This window comes from Candoia aspera, chromosome 15, assembly GCF_035149785.1.
Source record: "Candoia aspera isolate rCanAsp1 chromosome 15, rCanAsp1.hap2, whole genome shotgun sequence".
Taxonomy (NCBI): Eukaryota; Metazoa; Chordata; class Lepidosauria; order Squamata; family Boidae; genus Candoia; species Candoia aspera.
Genome location: NC_086167.1, coordinates 11,754,752 through 11,772,729, shown reverse-complemented (window position 1 = coordinate 11,772,729; position 17,978 = coordinate 11,754,752). Strand labels below are relative to the sequence as shown.

At 42.9% G+C, this 17,978-nt stretch overlaps 1 protein-coding gene across 7 annotated transcripts in view; it reads left to right on the top strand.

Annotated features, from left to right (window-relative positions):
* Window positions 1-17,978, top strand: part of FBRSL1 (fibrosin like 1) — a 529,962-nt gene that overhangs the window by 213,872 nt on the left and 298,112 nt on the right. For all 7 annotated transcript variants that reach the window (XM_063315893.1, XM_063315886.1, XM_063315889.1 and 4 more), the window contains exon 3: window positions 16,011-16,112. In XM_063315893.1, the coding sequence (XP_063171963.1) occupies window positions 16,011-16,112 (102 nt within the window). The remainder of the gene's footprint in view (window positions 1-16,010; window positions 16,113-17,978) is intronic.

Here is a 17,978-nt window from a genome sequence, read left to right as displayed (position 1 = left end):
TTTGAAGGCAAAACTGCGCAGATGGTCTGTGCCTTGGTAAGCAATGTAATTACATCCCTGCCTTGTCCTTTCCCCCCTCATACCGTCTCTCTGTCCAGCCTATGATTTATTTACTGACCTAACTTGTATAGCTGCCCGTCTCACTTTTACAAGTGACTCTGGGCAGCTCACAACAAAGTTAGTAGTCTAAATTTTGTTAGATTACTGCATGTCGCCCATTCAAGTAGGACGACAGAAGACCCAGTTACTTTCAACTTATGAAACGAATTGACCGGAATGCTTAGAAAATAACAACTTTATTTACAAATAAGCGTATGGGGGGAAATTCATAGAATCCTACGCATGTGCCCACTTTCACCAACACACTAATGAGTTCTATTAAATTTGCTGCATGCTGCTCTGGACCTTCCTTGCAAATATTCTTCCTATCATTGGTCAATCCGGACCACCACCACAGTGACCTTCCACTGATCCTTGCTGCACTGTTTGGTTGGCCAGCCTCTTACAGGCTGCTTCATACCTCATACCAGTGGCTGATTTGGCATCTCTTGTTGGAATAGTTTTGTCCTCCAAAACAGCACATGATGAAGTTCACAGCTGCTTCTGATGAAAAGACTTCATCTTTTATCTGTCTGTCTATCCACCCACCCACCCACTCTGGTCTGGAATTGCATTTAAACCAGGCAGGCTACAGAAGCGAAGTTCTGTTGCCTAACCAGTGGGTGCCGTGGGAATTAGGCATTCTAATTTGTGTGCAATTCCCACTGAGTTCACAAATAGGTTTTCAAAGTGAAGCATGGGCTTCTCCTGCAAGTTTTCCTGAAGCCCCACAGCCCTGCTGTAGTGCTGCTTTTTTAATACGTCTGTGTTTTTAACTGAATGCATGCCAAGTTCTGCAGAAAGCTTGAAGTAGTCAAAAGCTTTTAAATACAGATGGCAGTGCAACTCCCAGTGGAAAACAAGCTTCTCTTTCAAACCTAGGATCATTTTCTTCCTCCAGTACCCCTCCCCATCTATCCTTCCCTCCCCTTTTTTTAGCTCATGGCAGGCTTTGACAGATCAGAAGAAATTTTCACAGCTTGACGCAGCTGGATTTGTCTTTGACATGAATGAAAACATCTGGTCCCTAAACTGTGCCTTTTACCAGAGGGCCAAAAAGAAATGTGTGCACATCTGTTGCACTAACATATTTCCCTGTAAATTCAGATGTTAATTGCTTTGTTTTGCCGAGGTAACCCACTTGGCGGGCTGTTTCCCTTCTCCCTGCACTAATGGTTTCCTTTAACACCGATATAGCTTTGATTTGCAAATTCGCAGGTATAATGTGGGCGGCACTTGATCTAAAAAATGTTAGCAAAGGCAGGGAGTGCATGAATGCACTCGAGGAGGTGTGCCAGCTAACCAGCCCGAGCGATGTTCAGCTGAGATTAGACTGCACAGGGTGAGAGCAGATCAGTGTTTTAAAATCCACAGTACTGACAATTTAATGTTAAAGAGCTCTGGATCACAGGAGAAGCATCTGACATACTTCCCCGTTAGCTTTTCCTCCCACATCAACCAGTCTTTACCCCACCTGCTTCATGCCAGGTGCTCCTCTCTGGCATGCCTCTGAGAATGAGAGTCATGCCTACCAAGTAGGAAAGTCAACGGTGAGTCAGAAGGTCTTAATAGACAACTTGGGGGTCTCATATTTTTGGGAGCAGGACAGATTTCCCAAACGGAGGGCAAATTTTGAGAAGCGTGAGCCTGATGCTTCTTGAGTAGTTGTGGTTGCCAGCCAGTAGCAGCCAGGAGGTGGTGTTGGTGTTTCTAAACAATCAGCAGTATTAATAGTCAGTAGTAATGTGGTAGAAGTAATAATTAATTAATGGGAGGAGATGGGCGGGGACAAATTAGATAGATAGATAGATAGATAGATAGATAGATAGATAGATAGATAGATAGAATTAAGAGAATCCACTGTTGTTCCCTTCCCAATCATTGGCCAACTCTCCATCTAAATAAATTACTGCCCTCTTGAAAACTCATCTTCCCCCTTCCCCAAACTGGCCTCTTCAAAGCCATCATTTCTGAATTGGACAGCAAATTGGGAAGGAGATATAACCCACCCCTAACTTAGATCCTTTCAGATGATATAATACGAGTCCAATTACCCTTGACTATTGGCCAAGCTGAGGCTGATGATACTGAAAGGTGGAGCGTGTGAAGGGACCTAGTTTGGTGTCACAGCACTGGGATTTCCTATCTTGTGCAATCCTAACTTATTTTGTTTTCAGTCAGGTAAAAATATCTCAGCAAGTATACCATGAGCCAATCTTCACAGTGGTACTACAAAAAAATACAGGTAGTCCTCACTTACCGACCACAGTTGGGATGGCAGTTCCATCACTAAGCAACATGGTTGTTAAGTGAAATGTCATGTGACCACACCAGACTTACAATGTCAGTTCCTTTGCAGTCATTAAGTGAATCGCTGCAGATAGGTAAGCACAACATCATGTGACCTCCTGCTGGCTTTGCCATTGACTTTGCTTGTCAGAAGCCAGCTGTGAAGCGCACAAATGGCGATCACGTGACCATGGGATGCTGTGACCATTGTAAATGCATGCTGGTTGTGAAGCGCCCAAGTCATGATCATGTGACCATGGGCATGCTGCGACGGTCGCAAGTTCAAGGACCGGTTGTAAACCTACTTTTTCAGCGCAGTCGTGACTTTGAATGGTCACTGAATGAGGCAGTTGGTAAGCGAGGACTACATATGCCTTTAGTCTAGAGGTTGCTGCAGGCGTGTGCCCCTTAAAACCACTCCTTCCCATTACATCAGCGAAATTAAAATACTTGAAAGTGCAAGATTTGACTTGTTTCATGACCGTATTTCCACTTCTCAAGGCAAACTTCACGAGATGCTGGGGTTGTTGGGTAAGACTGGATTAAATAAAACAAAAATCGGGGAGTCTTGGCAACGGCGCGATAACAGTCAGTGGCCCCTCCACAGAAATCCCTGTAATTCTTCTCCAAGAAAAGCAGTGAGGACTCAGACAAAACATATGCTAATTTTGATACACTGAGTACAAACCCTGTTAAATGGCAGAGAATATGGCAGAGAATAAACCCTGTTAAATGTCATGGACAAGCTATTTCTAAATGCTTTTGAGTAGAATCAAGCTGTAATTTTTGTTTCTTCGTAGTTTTTAGGAGTGCAGACCGACCCATGCTTATTTGCATATAAACCTCAATGGGTGAAACCTGTTTATAACTGCATGTAAAGACTGCAGCTAAAATATCACGTGCTGTTTTTGAGAGGTCTATGGAGCGATGCTTTCTTAATGAAAGTGGCAACACCCTTATGAATAAATCAGAGTGTTGACCACCACCACCACCACAGCCATTGAGCAGAATCCCAGGCTTCCGGCTGAAATCCACCTTCTGCTTCTTTTATGCTAAAATCCCATCATAACAAGTTGCTGTGTTGCGTAGAGAAGGCCATCCCCCATGGCCTGTTGGCTGGGGAATTTGAGGAACTGAAATCTAGCACATCTGGAGGACGACAAATTGGGATAAATCAATCAAGCCTTCTGGCTAAATAAAATTCATCATCCCCCACATTTAGTAGGAAATGTGGAGGGCTGGCAACTCATCGGCCGAAATGGAAGAGGGATTCCTCCTTGCCTTGGTCATTGTCCAACTGCAGCACCCTGGCATTGCGTTTCACAGCTTCTGTTTATCCCCTGGCTCTTTGGCTAATTCAGCTCATCCGTTTTCTATATTAAGTGATAAACAACAATTCCACAGGGCCCCGTGTTTGTCCTTATCGCAGCGCGACTTCGGAAAAATGCGTTTCCCCATGCCTCAGCCGTGAATGTTAATCGCCAAGCAAAACACAGTGATAATTAACAGACATAATTGTTGCTCTGCTTAGCTACTCAAGGCAGAGTTTTATCAAGTGACTTCACTTGAAAGTGGTGGGCCATTCAATCTGCCTGAAGATTGAGAATTCCCTCCTCCCATTTCCTAAAGAATAAAGAAGATATGTCCCCAAAGAGTTCTGGAGGATTGGCTCACGTGTTGTCTGTGGAGCCATCTTTACAATGATGGCCCAAATACAGTCATCCTGAGGGTGATCACCACAGATTTTCCTCCCACCTTGCAGCAAGTAACCTCAGCAATAGTCTAAGCCAGGGTTGGGTAATCAGATTTGATTTGCTAAACTGTAACCCTAAGCTTTCTTGATTCTCTGCCATGCTGGCTAGAGCAACTGGCAGATAGAGTTTAGTAACATCTGGAGGGCTCCGGGTCCATTCCTCTCCATAAACTCATGTTGTGTTTCACACAGACATTGCCTCTTCTTTTCTAAGAACATACAGGAATTCCTCGCTCAAGTAAACAAGGCCAAGCGCTATTCTGTGGACTTTCCACACAGTTGGCATGTCCCCAGTAGATAGGGCCTTTGGGAGACCTGCTTAGACGAGGGTCTAAAAAATCATAAGTTGCCCCCTCGCTCAGGGTGTTTCTAAGATGGACCAGTTGGACTGTAGGCCAGGAGATGTATGAAGGATTAAATGTTAGGATGCGTTTCTTAATGATAACAGTAATACTGCAGTGGAACCAATGATCCAGAATTGTGGCGACTTCCCCTTCATTGGATGTGTCCCAAGTGGAGGCTAAACCATCAATCTGGGATGCTTTAATTTGGATTAGGGGAAATGTTGGACTGGCTAGGATTGTAGGATTTTATGAATTACTATTTTTGTACAGCTCTAAATACAGGAATTTTATATAATAACATAGTAAATGCAGTAATTTTATAGTCTCTCCTTTTGTCTAGATGCATTGGACAAAATCTGAGCTTGTAAAAATATGTTTGTTCAGATTTAACAAACATTTGGCCTTGATGGACACTCCATCTCCCAGTTGGTCTATGTAGTCAAGGTTTTACTTTAATGATCATGTTCTTCTACATAGCCAACTAGACATTGGGGAGAAGACCTCTAGCTAGCTCAGCTTTTTACTTGACATGCAAGGGAAGGAAAAACAAAGAGGGGACACATGCCAGCCTGCAGCCTCTGTCTAGACCAGTGTTTCTCAACCTTGGCAACTTTAAGATGTGTTGACTTCAACTCCCAGTCAGCCTGAAGTTGAAGTCCACACATCTTAAAGTTGCCAAGGTTGAGAAACACTGGTCTAGACTGACGTATCACAAGAACGTCTACACTACAAGACATAGGATAGATTTTTTTTTCCCCTTCACATCCACAGTATGGTCCAGAAATTAACCTTTGCGTCCATTTATGCTTAAATATATGGGCAAATAATTCAGTGCTACCCTGCTGACTAAGTAGAACTGGGGACCTCTGGCCATAATAGTACCATTCTGTTCAAAATGTCAACTTTGTAATCTCGACATTTCAAATCAAATCAAATCAAATCTTTATTACGATCATAGACCATTTGTCTGACATTTTGTTATTCCTGTGCTGGAATATGCCAGATCCAGGTTTACACAGGAGCAAATTTAAGTAGTTGTCAGTATTGGGAAATGTTTTTTCCCCCTCCGTAATACTAAATGTCGGTGCGTTCCATAGAGCAGTTGTGTGGGTATGTTAGATCTAATAAAATTTTGATATAGTATCAAGGAAAAAAAGAACCACTGACCACTTAATGGCAATTTTTATATAGCCTCTGCTGGAGAGACAGCTCAAGTGTTTGCTAGCAAGTTTTACTCTAGTGAAGAAATCTCATGCCAGGTTCTAGATTTTTAAGATAACTGTTAGACAGATTAGCTTCTTCAGAACCTAGATATCATCCTTTGTGATGTTTAGACTCCTTTTAACTTAGCCATTTAGCCCTTTTCTCTTTAGTTCCCCTGATCAATGGGTAGATCTTCAAGCAGTGCATTCTAAGAACCATAAAATCTAACAGGAACCAGAAAAAGGAACTGTTTTCTCATCTGAGCGTCCATGCCGTCCACCATTAATTTTCATCCGCATTCTTGAAACTGCAGCCACCAAATATTTTAGCCACAACTTCTATCGCCTATGATTATTAGCCCTGCTAGACGAGACTGATGGAGCTTTATTCCACAACATCCAGAGAGACATGCAGTGAGGCATTTAGATATGCCAATTTATTATTTTTAAAAACAGGTTGAAAATAGCAGTGGAAACTTGTGAGCTTTTACAGGTTCGTCAGGGAATAAGGTCCGTTGCGTGGAGTTGGAGTTGGTAGCGAGTGTCATATCCTGAATAGACTGTACTCTAAATTTGCAATTCTAAATAAATTTTCTGGAGATTAAGGCCACATGGGCACAGTGGGATGTGTTTCTGAGCATGTAGGAACAGTATTGCTTGGTGAAGAGAGATGGAGGTGACATACCGGACCAACTGGAAATCCATTCTGCTTTTCATATTTCCTTCTGGTTAGAGTGGAATGGACAGAGCTCACTTTCAAACTTCAGATGCAGGAAAGAAAAAGAAAAGGTGATGTTGTGTTTCCTTGCCATTGTGAAGACTGAATCTCATGGGAAGTTTAAGCAGTGTGTCTTCACAACTCGATGTAGGATGGGCAGATTCTACCCAGTGTAGGCAGTAAGATCTGCAGGAGATGCCTGTTATTTTCTTGGAGCAATTCACAATGCTGAAGCATACCTTTAATTGTCTAAATGGCTTGGCTCTGATTCTCTTGAGTGCAGAACAGACCAACTGAATGGACGTTCTGGCCCTGAAGAAGGAAATAATAATAAACAGATAGAAGATGGATCCCTTGGTGGAAAACCACTTCTGTATTCCCATTTGTTTCAACTGAGGTTGGCTCTTCAGCATGCATTTTATCCATTCTATAGTCAGTAATATCTTTCCTTCCATCCATCATGCCTCAAGGCTGTCTTCCTGGACTTTGGCTAGTTGTCTGCCCACCTAAATCATCTCCAGCTCGGCTTTGCTCCAGGTGGCCTCAAGCCTCCCAGAAGCCCTGTAAAAGGAAGCAGGAATCATCTGTTTGGCCAACCCAACCCCAAACATGGCTACAGCTTGTTCCCTATTCTATATGGCCTCTGTCTTCTCAGGCTCATGACACACTCTGATCAAAGCCTTGGTTTGCAGATGTTCTTAGCAAAGCTGTTTTCCAGATTTCCTCTCGTAAGTTGGTGTTGTGCACACACAGATACACGTACTTTGTTTTGATTCTCATCATCTACCAGCTTTTCAGGGGTGACTCTCCAGTGCAGATTGTGTCAGTAAACTGAGGGATCGCTTTTTCTTGGTTGAGTTCTGTAGCGTTTTGTGACTTCTTTGCATTTTGTGTTTGGAGAATGTAATATGGATATGACGTTTTCAGTTGCTGTGAAGATGACAGCCGCTTCACATTAGCCTTTAAGAGGTGGCATCTTTACACGTTGATGACAGCATCATGACAGCTGTCAGTTCTCATCCTGGCCCTGGTTGATGCTGAGCAAAAAAATTGGGTAAACACACTAATGAGGGTTGTAGCTCAACCTAAACCATCATCTTCTGTTCTACTTCATCTGTTTGCATTTAATCAAATTTTCAAGGACTACCTGATCAGCTTTGCTTTCTGGTGATCAATGCTTTAAACGTTGGTGGAACTGGGGTCTTCACCATCTTTTCAGCAAAGTATAGATACATTATTGCATGTCATTTCCTACGCATAGTGTTGACAACCTCCAGTTTCTGAGGCAGTATTTACTTTCTAAGGTGGCTTTTTTTGAGGGTGGGGGGAGTTTATATGTCTTGCACCATTAATCACAGCAGGACTTGACATTTGTGAGGTTGATCTTCAATCCACGGAGAAGTTTTATACAGAAGTATTAACAAGGGAACCTTACCATGAGTAGTTCTTGCTTAGCCAAACTTGGAGAAGAAAAGCCAGGAATCGAGACGAATGGAAAGAGAGTTGCGACCGGCAGGACAGTCCAGTCAATCGAGGTGATTGAGTTCTTGCTTAGCAACCACAATTGGGACTGGCAGCTGTGGTTGCTAAGTGGAAAATCCTGACTGCAATGACCTATGGCGTCACTTCCCATTTGGTTGTTAAGCGAGCCACCGCAGTCTTTAAGTGAAACATCACATGACTGTGACTTGTGATTTTACTGTTGGCTTCTCCATTAACTCTGCTTGTTGCAAGCCGGTTGGGAAGCACGCAAATGGCGATCACGGGACACTGTGACGGTTGTAAATCCGAGGATTGGTCATGAAGCTGCTTTAAAAAAAAACAAAACCGTTGTAACTTCAAACGGTTGCTAAAAGAGGTAGTTGGTAAGCGAGGACTACTTGTACCCCTAATATCAGGTAGAATGGATCAGCCACCTCCAGAAGCATATTTTGAGTATATTGGAAGCTTGTTTACTTTGTTTCTGGAGGTGTACTTATTTTGAGGGAAGGGAAGATATTTACGTGGGATTGTTAAATGAACAAACTGATTTTGTTAATGGATAGCGTCATTACAAGGGGCCATCATTAGGTGTCCATTGGACCTGTTTTATACCTGGGAGATGTTAGGAATTCTTGTTGCTATTCTGTCTTGTCCTTCCTGAGACAGAGTAAATTTCTACCTTCATTTAGTGGTATTCCACAAACTTTCTGTGAAAACTCTTTATATTGAGGACCTTGTGAATTGTGTGCCCCGCAGAGTCTGATTAAATTCACTTTGGGCAAGTCGTGCATTTCATCTAAATATTTTAATATCAGAACTTCAATACAAAGGAGGTGTCTTATTTTATTGTCACAATTACTTTGGGGGCATTGAAAGCTTTTGTAGGGCAGATCACCTGGAATTTCTTTTAAAGATAAATGTTACCTTTACTGGATGGAATTGGTTATGCAAGCAGTCTTTTACTGCACTTATTAACAAGAGGGCAAAATAATGTATCCTATCAAGCCTGTTTCCAGGTTGTTTTAAAATACCTTCTTAAACATTCTTAACAACCTCCAGATATGTTGAAGTCCAATTCCCTGCTGCTAGTTCTGGATATTGTAGTCCAAAACATATGGAGCATGCCGGGTTAGCTCTTGAATTCCTTTCCCTTTCCCTTTCCCTTTCCCTTTCCCTTTCCCTTTCCCTTTCCCTTTCCCTTTCCCTTTCCCTTCCTTCCTTCCTTCCTTCCTTCCTTCCTTCCTTCCTTCCTTCCTTCCTTCCTTCCTTCCTTCCTTCCTTCCTTCCCTGAGCAGGTGGCCATATGTTTAAACCTCTCCTATTTCACAGGCTGTTACTATAATCGGTTCTTAGTTTGTTACCCTTTATCGTAGCTTTAATGAGGTTTTGATTTCATATTTTGTATTATTGGTTAACTGACTGTAATAAATACTCAAGCTCTAAATCAGCGTGTTTTCCTTACAACACTAATCAATTATTATGCATTCATGTTCAGGAAATGCATTAATTACAAAATGGAAATTAAATCACAATTTAAACCTTTCTCACTCTCTCTTTAGCAAGGTAGTTTATCCCTGAGGAGGCAAGGCATTCAATCTGTAACCTCTACTACAACCTCAAGAGGCTTGAAATAGAGTTAGGTGCAAAATAGTGACTTAGGAGAGTTTTGTCTTGCTCTCTGTGGGCCAAAGGCTGGTTACAGAACTATGTCTGAATTACTGAAAATCAGGATTTCTAAGCACCTAATATAGTTTGGGTTGAGAAAGTACCTTTTGTTAAGCTGTTGTGCGTCAGAACCCCTTACTAATCCATGTTGTGAGTTGACACGTTGATTTAAATCCAGCCACTTTTGTATTCAACTCCGTGGGTAAAGCCACCTTGAGTTACACACTGGAAGTTACATTGATTGTACAGATAAAAATAATATAATCATATCTCTCTCTTTGCACCAGTTTAATGAGATTTGTTAATATCTGAAACACCTTGATCACCTTGATTGACCAGACTGTGGTCGCAACTCGCTTTCCATTCATCTCGAATCCTGGCTTTTCTTCTCCAGGTTCAGCCAAAGTCCTTGACTATTGGGTCTGAATATCTGAAACAATACCTTTAAAATAAGACATCCTTGGACTTCTCTTTGACTCTTCCTTACTAGGTGAGGATGGTGAGCAACCCTTTTGCTTTCCGTCATGTCCCCATGACATGGGCTTTCTTCTCATTCCCAGCCCATGAATGAGACAAGCTGAAGTTATCCTTAGCTGTATGGAGAAGAATATGAGGATAACCTTGATGAAGGAATGCAGGAGCTGTTAAGGAAAAATAAAAGCCAACTCAGTCCTGAGAAATGGGAAGGTGTGAAGTGAGAAAGAAACTCAAGATAACCCCACCTTGATTCTCTTTGGTATTAGAGGGGACAGAAGGAAACTCTAGCAGGCTTTCGTGATTCTGTTGTTATACCCTAGAACAGTAAAGTAGCATTCCTGTAATCCCTGTGATGCCTGTTACTTGACCTGGCCCATCTTGAAGGGCTGTCACTATACCTGTGTTAAAAGTTATCTGTTCTTCTTTATTCTGGCACTGTCCAAGTGAGCTTCAGGGGATGTGAAATCTGTTAGGCCTTGCCAACCATTATCTTGGAGGGAATTCATTGACCTCTGGGGACAGAAACTGAGGGACAAGAGGGATTGGCAATGGGGACAGCACATTTTATGTTGGTCTGTTGTTCTTGGCCAATGGAAGGAGGGGTGGATAGCAGTTCAGTTCAGAGGTAGGGAAAAGGTTTTGTTTGAGCTCTTCCATCCATAGGGAATAGCATAAATGTTGCACCTCTACATACCTTGGAACTACAAGGCAATGCATTTTCAAGGGGTTTGAAAACACCCATGCCTGCACATTGGAGTCCTGTTTCAATCATAAAATCTTCCCATTGTAACATTTTATTGGCTTCCCCTTCTCCTTCATGCCACCTATCCAGAGAGAGAGAGGGGGAGAGAGAGAGAGAGAGAAAAGATTGCACCCTTAATTCAAAGGGAATGTTGCTCTGTGAGTCACAACTCAATAAAATGTATGGGAGGGAAATTGTGGCAAAGGGCAAGCAAAGAAAATCAAATTGCAGTGTGTGAAACGATTTAAGGAGGGACCTGGGGAATATATAATCTGCAAACTGCCAAGTTAGAGCACGTATAAAATATACAAACAAGCCTGATATTTTTCCCAGTTGATCTCATTATGAGGTATGCTTGGGATAGATAAATTCTGTTAGGATACATTAGTGCTGGATTTTCAAGGAAAGAAGTCATATGTAATATGTTTAGCTGATTCCATCTTGTTTTGATACATGGGCCCTCCCTCCCTCCCTCCCTCCCTCCCTTCCTTCCTTCCTTCCTTCCAATATATATAGCTAGATTCCTTCCTCCCTTCCTTCCTTCCTTCCTTCCTTCCTTCCTTCCTTCCTTCCTTCCTTCCTTCCTTCCAATATATATAGCTAGATTCCTTCCTTCCTTCCTTCCTTCCTTCCTTCCTTCCTTCCTTCCTTCCTTCCAATATATATAGCTAGATTCCTTCCTTCCTTCCTTCCTTCCTTCCTTCCTTCCTTCCTTCCTTCCTTCCTTCCTTCCTTCCTTCCTTCCTTCCTTCCTTCCTTCCTTCCTTCCTTCCTTCCTGACTCAAAGAAATGCATTTATAAAGGCAAATGGTTTGCTCTGCTTTCAAGCTTGAAAATTAGAAAGAACGATTTTCCATAATAGCTATACGAATCATGCCAGTATTTCTAATAATACTGCAACTGGTTTTGCTAATGATGTTTACCTACAGTCATCCAGCGACATCAGTGACTTTTGCTCACCTGCTCAGAACCAATGGCAGAAAGCAGCTCTTATCAGCTGCCCCTGCCTAATATGCTTCCACAGTTTGCAGTTGGTCACCCTTTGTTGAGTAAAGCACAGTCGGGTTCACACAAAACACTAATCCATGAGCCACGCTTCCCAAACCACAGTGGCGAGGTTCAGTAGCCTAAACCACAGTCCCGTCTACTACATGATTCAGGGTGCTGGGCGAAACAGGCCACTTCCTACGGCGTTGCATGAAGTGCTGCAGAGCAGCTGTGTGGGAATTGGGTTGTCCGGAAACACCGTTGCACAATTTCACTCATCGGCTCGACTCGGAGTTTTCTCTCTCGTTTTGGTTGCCAAAAACAGCATGTTCCTCAAGTCGAGAGGGCAAGAGTTTCTTTTAAAGAAAAATGCGGAGACTAAAATTAGAATTCTGAAGCGAAACAAAACTAAAGCAGATGGCTATAGCTTTAAGAAGAGCATTAAAAAAAAACCTTTAAAAATGGTCATGGGGGGAAATCCCGCCGCCTGTTGTAGCAGCTGTAGCTTCAGATTGGGTGGAAAAGGAAGGCAGATGATTCAATTTGGCTTCTGCCCCAAGTATATTTCCAAATGCTTCTGTATGTGTGCAAGATAATATACAAATACATTGATATGGCAGAAGATCAGTCCAAGTCCGCTGCTGTGCAGGCAGTTGAGTTCCCGTTAGGAGCAAGCTAGCTTTGGCAGGTTAATGGGGCAGCATCTTTCAGAACAACTTAAGAAAAGAATTTGTCTCCTTTTGCCCTGAAAATCCCAGCGGCGCTCAGAAGGGAAGGCAGCTTTTGATAAATCGAAGTGGGTTTATTAATAATGAGTGGAAGCCTGCTTACAAGTTGAAAACAGGGGCAGCCCGTTTTCAACTCTCCAAAGAATGGGCTGGTGAAGGGCCCTGGTATTAAACGATAGCAGTGGACTGATAAAGAACGGAGTCTGGATTTTCAAGTGGGGGGTGCCTTTCAGTGCCTCTTGTGGTCTTAAGGTCCACCCTAGAAAAAAGGAATTCTTCATCAAGAATAACAAAAGGCAACAACAGAGAGAGTTAAGCAATGCTTGAAGGCAGTGAAAATACAAGTTATTGCAGGGATGAGTGTGATGTTTAATCCCACAACACAATGTCCAGTGGTGTCTGCTTAGCTCGACCTGCTTCTTGAGACCACCCAGAAGAGACTGAAATTGGTAAATGGGTTCTGCCCTCTGGTTTCCGTGGCCACCGCCTCCTGCAACCATTCCTTTGTATCATTTCATAACAAAATCCAGAAGGTAACAGGAATGGACTTGATTCTGCAGTTCTTACTGACCAGGGGACATAAGGGGTGCATTGTGCAGTCTGTGGACATCAGTCTTAGGGTGGCCGTCTAGTTTGTTTTAAAGAACAGCAGGCTCCGTTCCATGCTGGCTGGGGAATTCTGGCAGTTGAAGTCCACCCATCTTAAAATGGCCAAGTTTGAAAAACATGGCCGGCTGGGGAATTCTGGGAGTTGAAGTCCACCCATCTGAAAGTAGCCAAGTTTGAGAAACACTGATCTGAACTGATTCATTTTTCAGGAGATTTGGGGTGTGTGTATAGGCATATTAGGTGTGGGAAAGGAGAAAGAAGTAAGGCACTGATTTGGAAAAAGGAAATGTTGGCAGTGGCATTCCTTTCCCTCTTCCACACAGTGAAAACTGGCAAATTCAGGTAATTGAGAAAGGAACCGCTTCAAGTCACACCCCTCTTGGCAAGTTCATTTCTAACCTGGTCTGCCAAGGAATCCCCAGTACCGAAACCAATACAATACATTGTGCAAAACAGGTTGCTCTCCCAGTCCAGGCCTTCCTGTGTCTCATTAAGGTAATTACCAATGAATTAAAGCAGCTTGTCTTACTGTTTCAGCAGCAGGGGAGGGAATGGGGGCTCCCCTGCTGGCAATCAGCAGGTGTAAGTGGACAAGATCTTTCAAAAAGGTGGATGACCCTCTTAATTCACAGCAGCAAACAAGGGACAGAGGTACCGAAGGAAGTTTAATAATTTATATTTACTTGGAAAGGTTAATGGCAGCACTGGTGCCTCTAATTTGCTTGCCCACAGAAGATCTTGTTAGGTCAGATTCCTCTTTATGTGCCGCCGCATACAAGTTTGTTTATTCGGTTTCTGCCTGCTACAATAGAAGAGGCTTAGTTGGAAACCTGCCATTTTTCATGGGTAACTTTGGGAGAGGAGGCAAAATGGAAGATAATAAAGATGACTGCAGTAGTCCATAATGTGATCAAATAACGTGACTGGAAATTATTATTATGAGTAGTAGTAGTAGTAGTAGTATTAGTATTAGTATTAGTATTTCTGAAGACCTGACAATTCCCAGCTCCCAAGCCCCCTGTAAGCAAATATATTGTAGAGAGCCGTATTGATTGTAGCTGTACTCTGAGAAAAGAGGGGGGAAAAAACCCCTAATATAATTAACCCAGTCCATTTCAAGCATCACGTTTGAATTTTGCCAAAACTAAGCCACAAAGTCGCAGGTCGGGTTAAGTATAAATTGGAGTTCCAGTTCAAACAGTTGAAAACCAGAGTTGAGAATGTGTTGCTTTTAAATTCTTATATTGGAGATACATTGAAGATGTAGGGAGACCTGCTTTCTAATTATCTCCATTCATGTATAGAAATGAAATCTTTCGTCTCTTCCTCTGCAGAAGATGCAAAGACTTCATTAGAGGTGACCTTGTGTTTTCATTCATAAACAACAACTACAGAAAATGCTTTCTTGAACTGGCTTGTAGCACTGTTTTTAACGGTGCGTGAATGTATGCATTACTGTGGCAGCTTCTACAATGTTTTAAATACTCCAACTCAACAGTACCCAACTGAGTTGGTGGGTAAAAACTTCACCCTGTCAAGGGGCTCATGAAAACAAGGGGCTCACGGCAGATCCTTTTGCCTTACCCTGTTGGTGTTTTCCAACCCAGTGGAAAGTTGGAAATATTCCATTGCATTGGAAAGATAAAAGCATTGCCCATTAAACTCAGGAACCTGACGGAGCCGGGAAGAACCTAGTCCCTGAATTTGAGAAAGAAACACCCAATATCTTTGCAAAAGTGGCTTTTTTGCCCCCCCCCCCCCATATGAACCACAAGTACTTCAGGCAAAGCGAAAGGCATTTTATTAAAGGAGTGTGTGTGTCAAGTCTTTATATAGGGTACAGAAACAACTGATACATACATTCAATATATGTGATGTGTCAGAAAGCAACAAAAAGACATTAATTAGATGTGAGAAAAGACAGACACCCTTAAAATATGTTGCATCTCCTCCTTTCCCACCCAGGTTTGTTTCTTTAACACTTGCAATGCTCAAGGACTTCAGAATTCGGCCCTATCGTTTGATTGACAGTCCCCCGAAAGGGCTAATTTTGCATGTCAAAGGAAATGGTTTTGGCTCAAAGGAAGAACATGGTTTCCTAAACTTCAAAAGGAGGCATGGGTACCATGCTAAAATGCTAATACAGGTAGTCCTCGCTTAACAACCATTCATTTAGTGATGATCCAGACTTACAACAGTGCTGAAAAATCCTACTTATGACTGGTCCTTGCATAATCATCACAGCGTCCCCACGGTCACATGATCACAACTTGGGCGCTTGGCAACTGGTTCGCATTTATGACTGTTGCAGAGTCCCATGGCCACGTGATCACCATTTTCAACCTTTTCAGCCAGCTTCTGGCAAGCAAAATCAATGGGGAACTGCATGATTTGCTTAACAACCACGTGGTTTGCTTAACGACCACCACAAAAAGGTCATAAAGTCAGGTTGGATTTTAAAAAGCGCTTAATGACCGCTTTGCCTAGCAACCGATATTCCAGTCCCAACTGTGGTTGTTAAGCAAGGACTACCTGTATCACCTTTATTAAAATGCTAATAATAAAGTCTAAAATTCTACATTTTTTTCTCCTACAGAGAAATCTGCAGCCTCTTTGGCTAGTTTGGCTTCCTGGTGTTAAAAAATCCTGCCTTGGAATAAGCATGGCAAGCCAGAATAGCTGCATTTTGCCAGAGACATGCATAATGAAAGAGCAGATGCTTGTCTACATCTCAGGGCCATCTTGCTACCTTGGGGCAGGGAGAAGCACTGAAATGTCCTTAGTTTAAAGCCAGATATTCCCAAAATACATTTCCACCACTGTTTTAGAGAGGCGCCTGGGCGTTTTGGCGTTAGTGAAGGTGGTTTCTTCTGACCCCTTTAACTAAAGATGGTGCTGTTTCTTGCTCCTCACAGATGAAGATCCCAGCGCGACGGGGTGGCAGAAACAGTGAAGATGACAGCATCCGAGAAGCTACCAGCTCCCAGCTGAGTAGCTCCAGGGACTGCCTCAGCGATGTGAGTAACTTTGAAGGAGCCCGGTGGTGCTCCATGGCCGCTGTTTCAGAACCCATGCTTGAGCAAATGTTGGCGTCCAGAGGTCAACGTGTAATAACTTTCCCTCCCCGTCCCCGTGTCATGGTGGGGCACGAAGGCGTCAGCGGCTGAGACCTCTTGCAAACACGATAATCACCACGCAAATAACACGATAAGGGAAAGATCAGAGATGGGGACAACAAAATGGACTTATTGTTCCCGGCAGGAAGGACCGAGTTCTTTGAGGGGAAAAGTTGGGCCGAACAAGCGCACGTCTGCAAGAGAGGGAGGGAGCGTGCAAGCGTGCTTCTTATGTGGCTTTCCAAAAAAAAATATCAAACGTTAGGAAATTTTCCTGTATTCCACGGATGAACCTGTTTTAGCTTCTCTGCCTCTGAGCTTGCTGGTGGGGTTGGGCACAGCCCTGGGTTGGCAGTTGAACGATGGGAAGAGGTTCAGCGCCTTCCTTTGCCTTTCCCAAGTGCTGCCTTTGAGTGAAATGTTATGATCAAACAAAAGCAGACGGTGGCTTTGTGTATAAACACCCAAATGGGTCCTTTTTTCCCCCCATCCCCACCCGTTTTCTTTTTTTTTTTTTGCCTTCAATAGCCATGAAATCAATGAAAATGCTGAGATAATTTTATGTGAAGCCTTTTTCTGTGTGTTAGCAATTAGCATTTTGCCTTCATTAAAACATGATTTTTTGCTAATTAGGACCTTCCCCGTTAGGAGAGATTTAAATGACGAACAATAATCAAATGCTGGCACTAGGCATGTCTGAAATATTAAATTTAACATTTCAGTGGCGAGCCACGGTGATGTCCCAGGGAGAGTAAGTTTTCATGTTGAGTTCTATTAATGTGAAATATGGTTCATAAGTAAAACCTGTCACAGGAAAAGCAGTTCATGCCAACTAAATTCAATTGGACAGTTAATTTAGCTTTAAAATTGAAAACAGTACCTCCGTTTCTAGATGCTAGGAAAAAAACAGCCTTTGATAAGTCTAATGTATTTGCTATTAAGGCGTTCAGAGCTGAGACTCCTGAACAGGGAGAAGAAGGGGAGGGAAAAAGGATCAGGGTAAAATAGCTCCCACAAATGTGTTTAAAAGCTGAAAGTATTTATTAAAAATGTCAGCCAAAAAGTGCTTTTGGCAGATTAAAACAGGATTCAGCTTGACAATTCTGACAGCACAATGTGACGGTGGTAGTGCTGGAAGGAAGGAGGGACTGGAATTTGCTCTCCGCGTTATGAACAGGGTGTCGAAAACAGGCTGTGTGGTAGGGAGAAAGAAGGAAGCTTGGAGAAAGCCCATCCTTGGGGTCTGATTCCAGGGCTGAAAACAAATCCGGGAATCAGAAAAGAAAGGATGTGGAGAAAGGGCCTGTGACGTCCTTGTAGAGGCAAGACATCCCTGTCGGCAACCAGCTGGGGTGTGTGGAAGTGCACTTTCTTGCAACATCCATTGTGTCCTCTCTGGTTGCACCTTGCGTGATGCTTCCCCTCTCTTTTAATGCGTGGAGGTGTTCTCTGGTTTTTTTGTCTCATTCGTAAGAAGAGACCTGCTGGATCAGAGTGCCTTGGTCCCACATGTCCTTTTCCACAATGGTCAGTGGATGCTTCTGAGAAGCCCACAGGCAAATCGCGTTCCTCAGGAGCTGGTGCTGAGGGCCTTGCCCGCTTGGTAGCCATCAGTCCTCTTTTATATTCATCTGACTGCATTCTGTTTCATTCCTCCTCCTCTGCGTTGTTCTGAATACATATATGTGGCCCATATGTACTGAGGAAGGAGAATTCATTGAGATCGTGATTTGATGCTTCTGTAACTTGGCATACATTTATCATTCC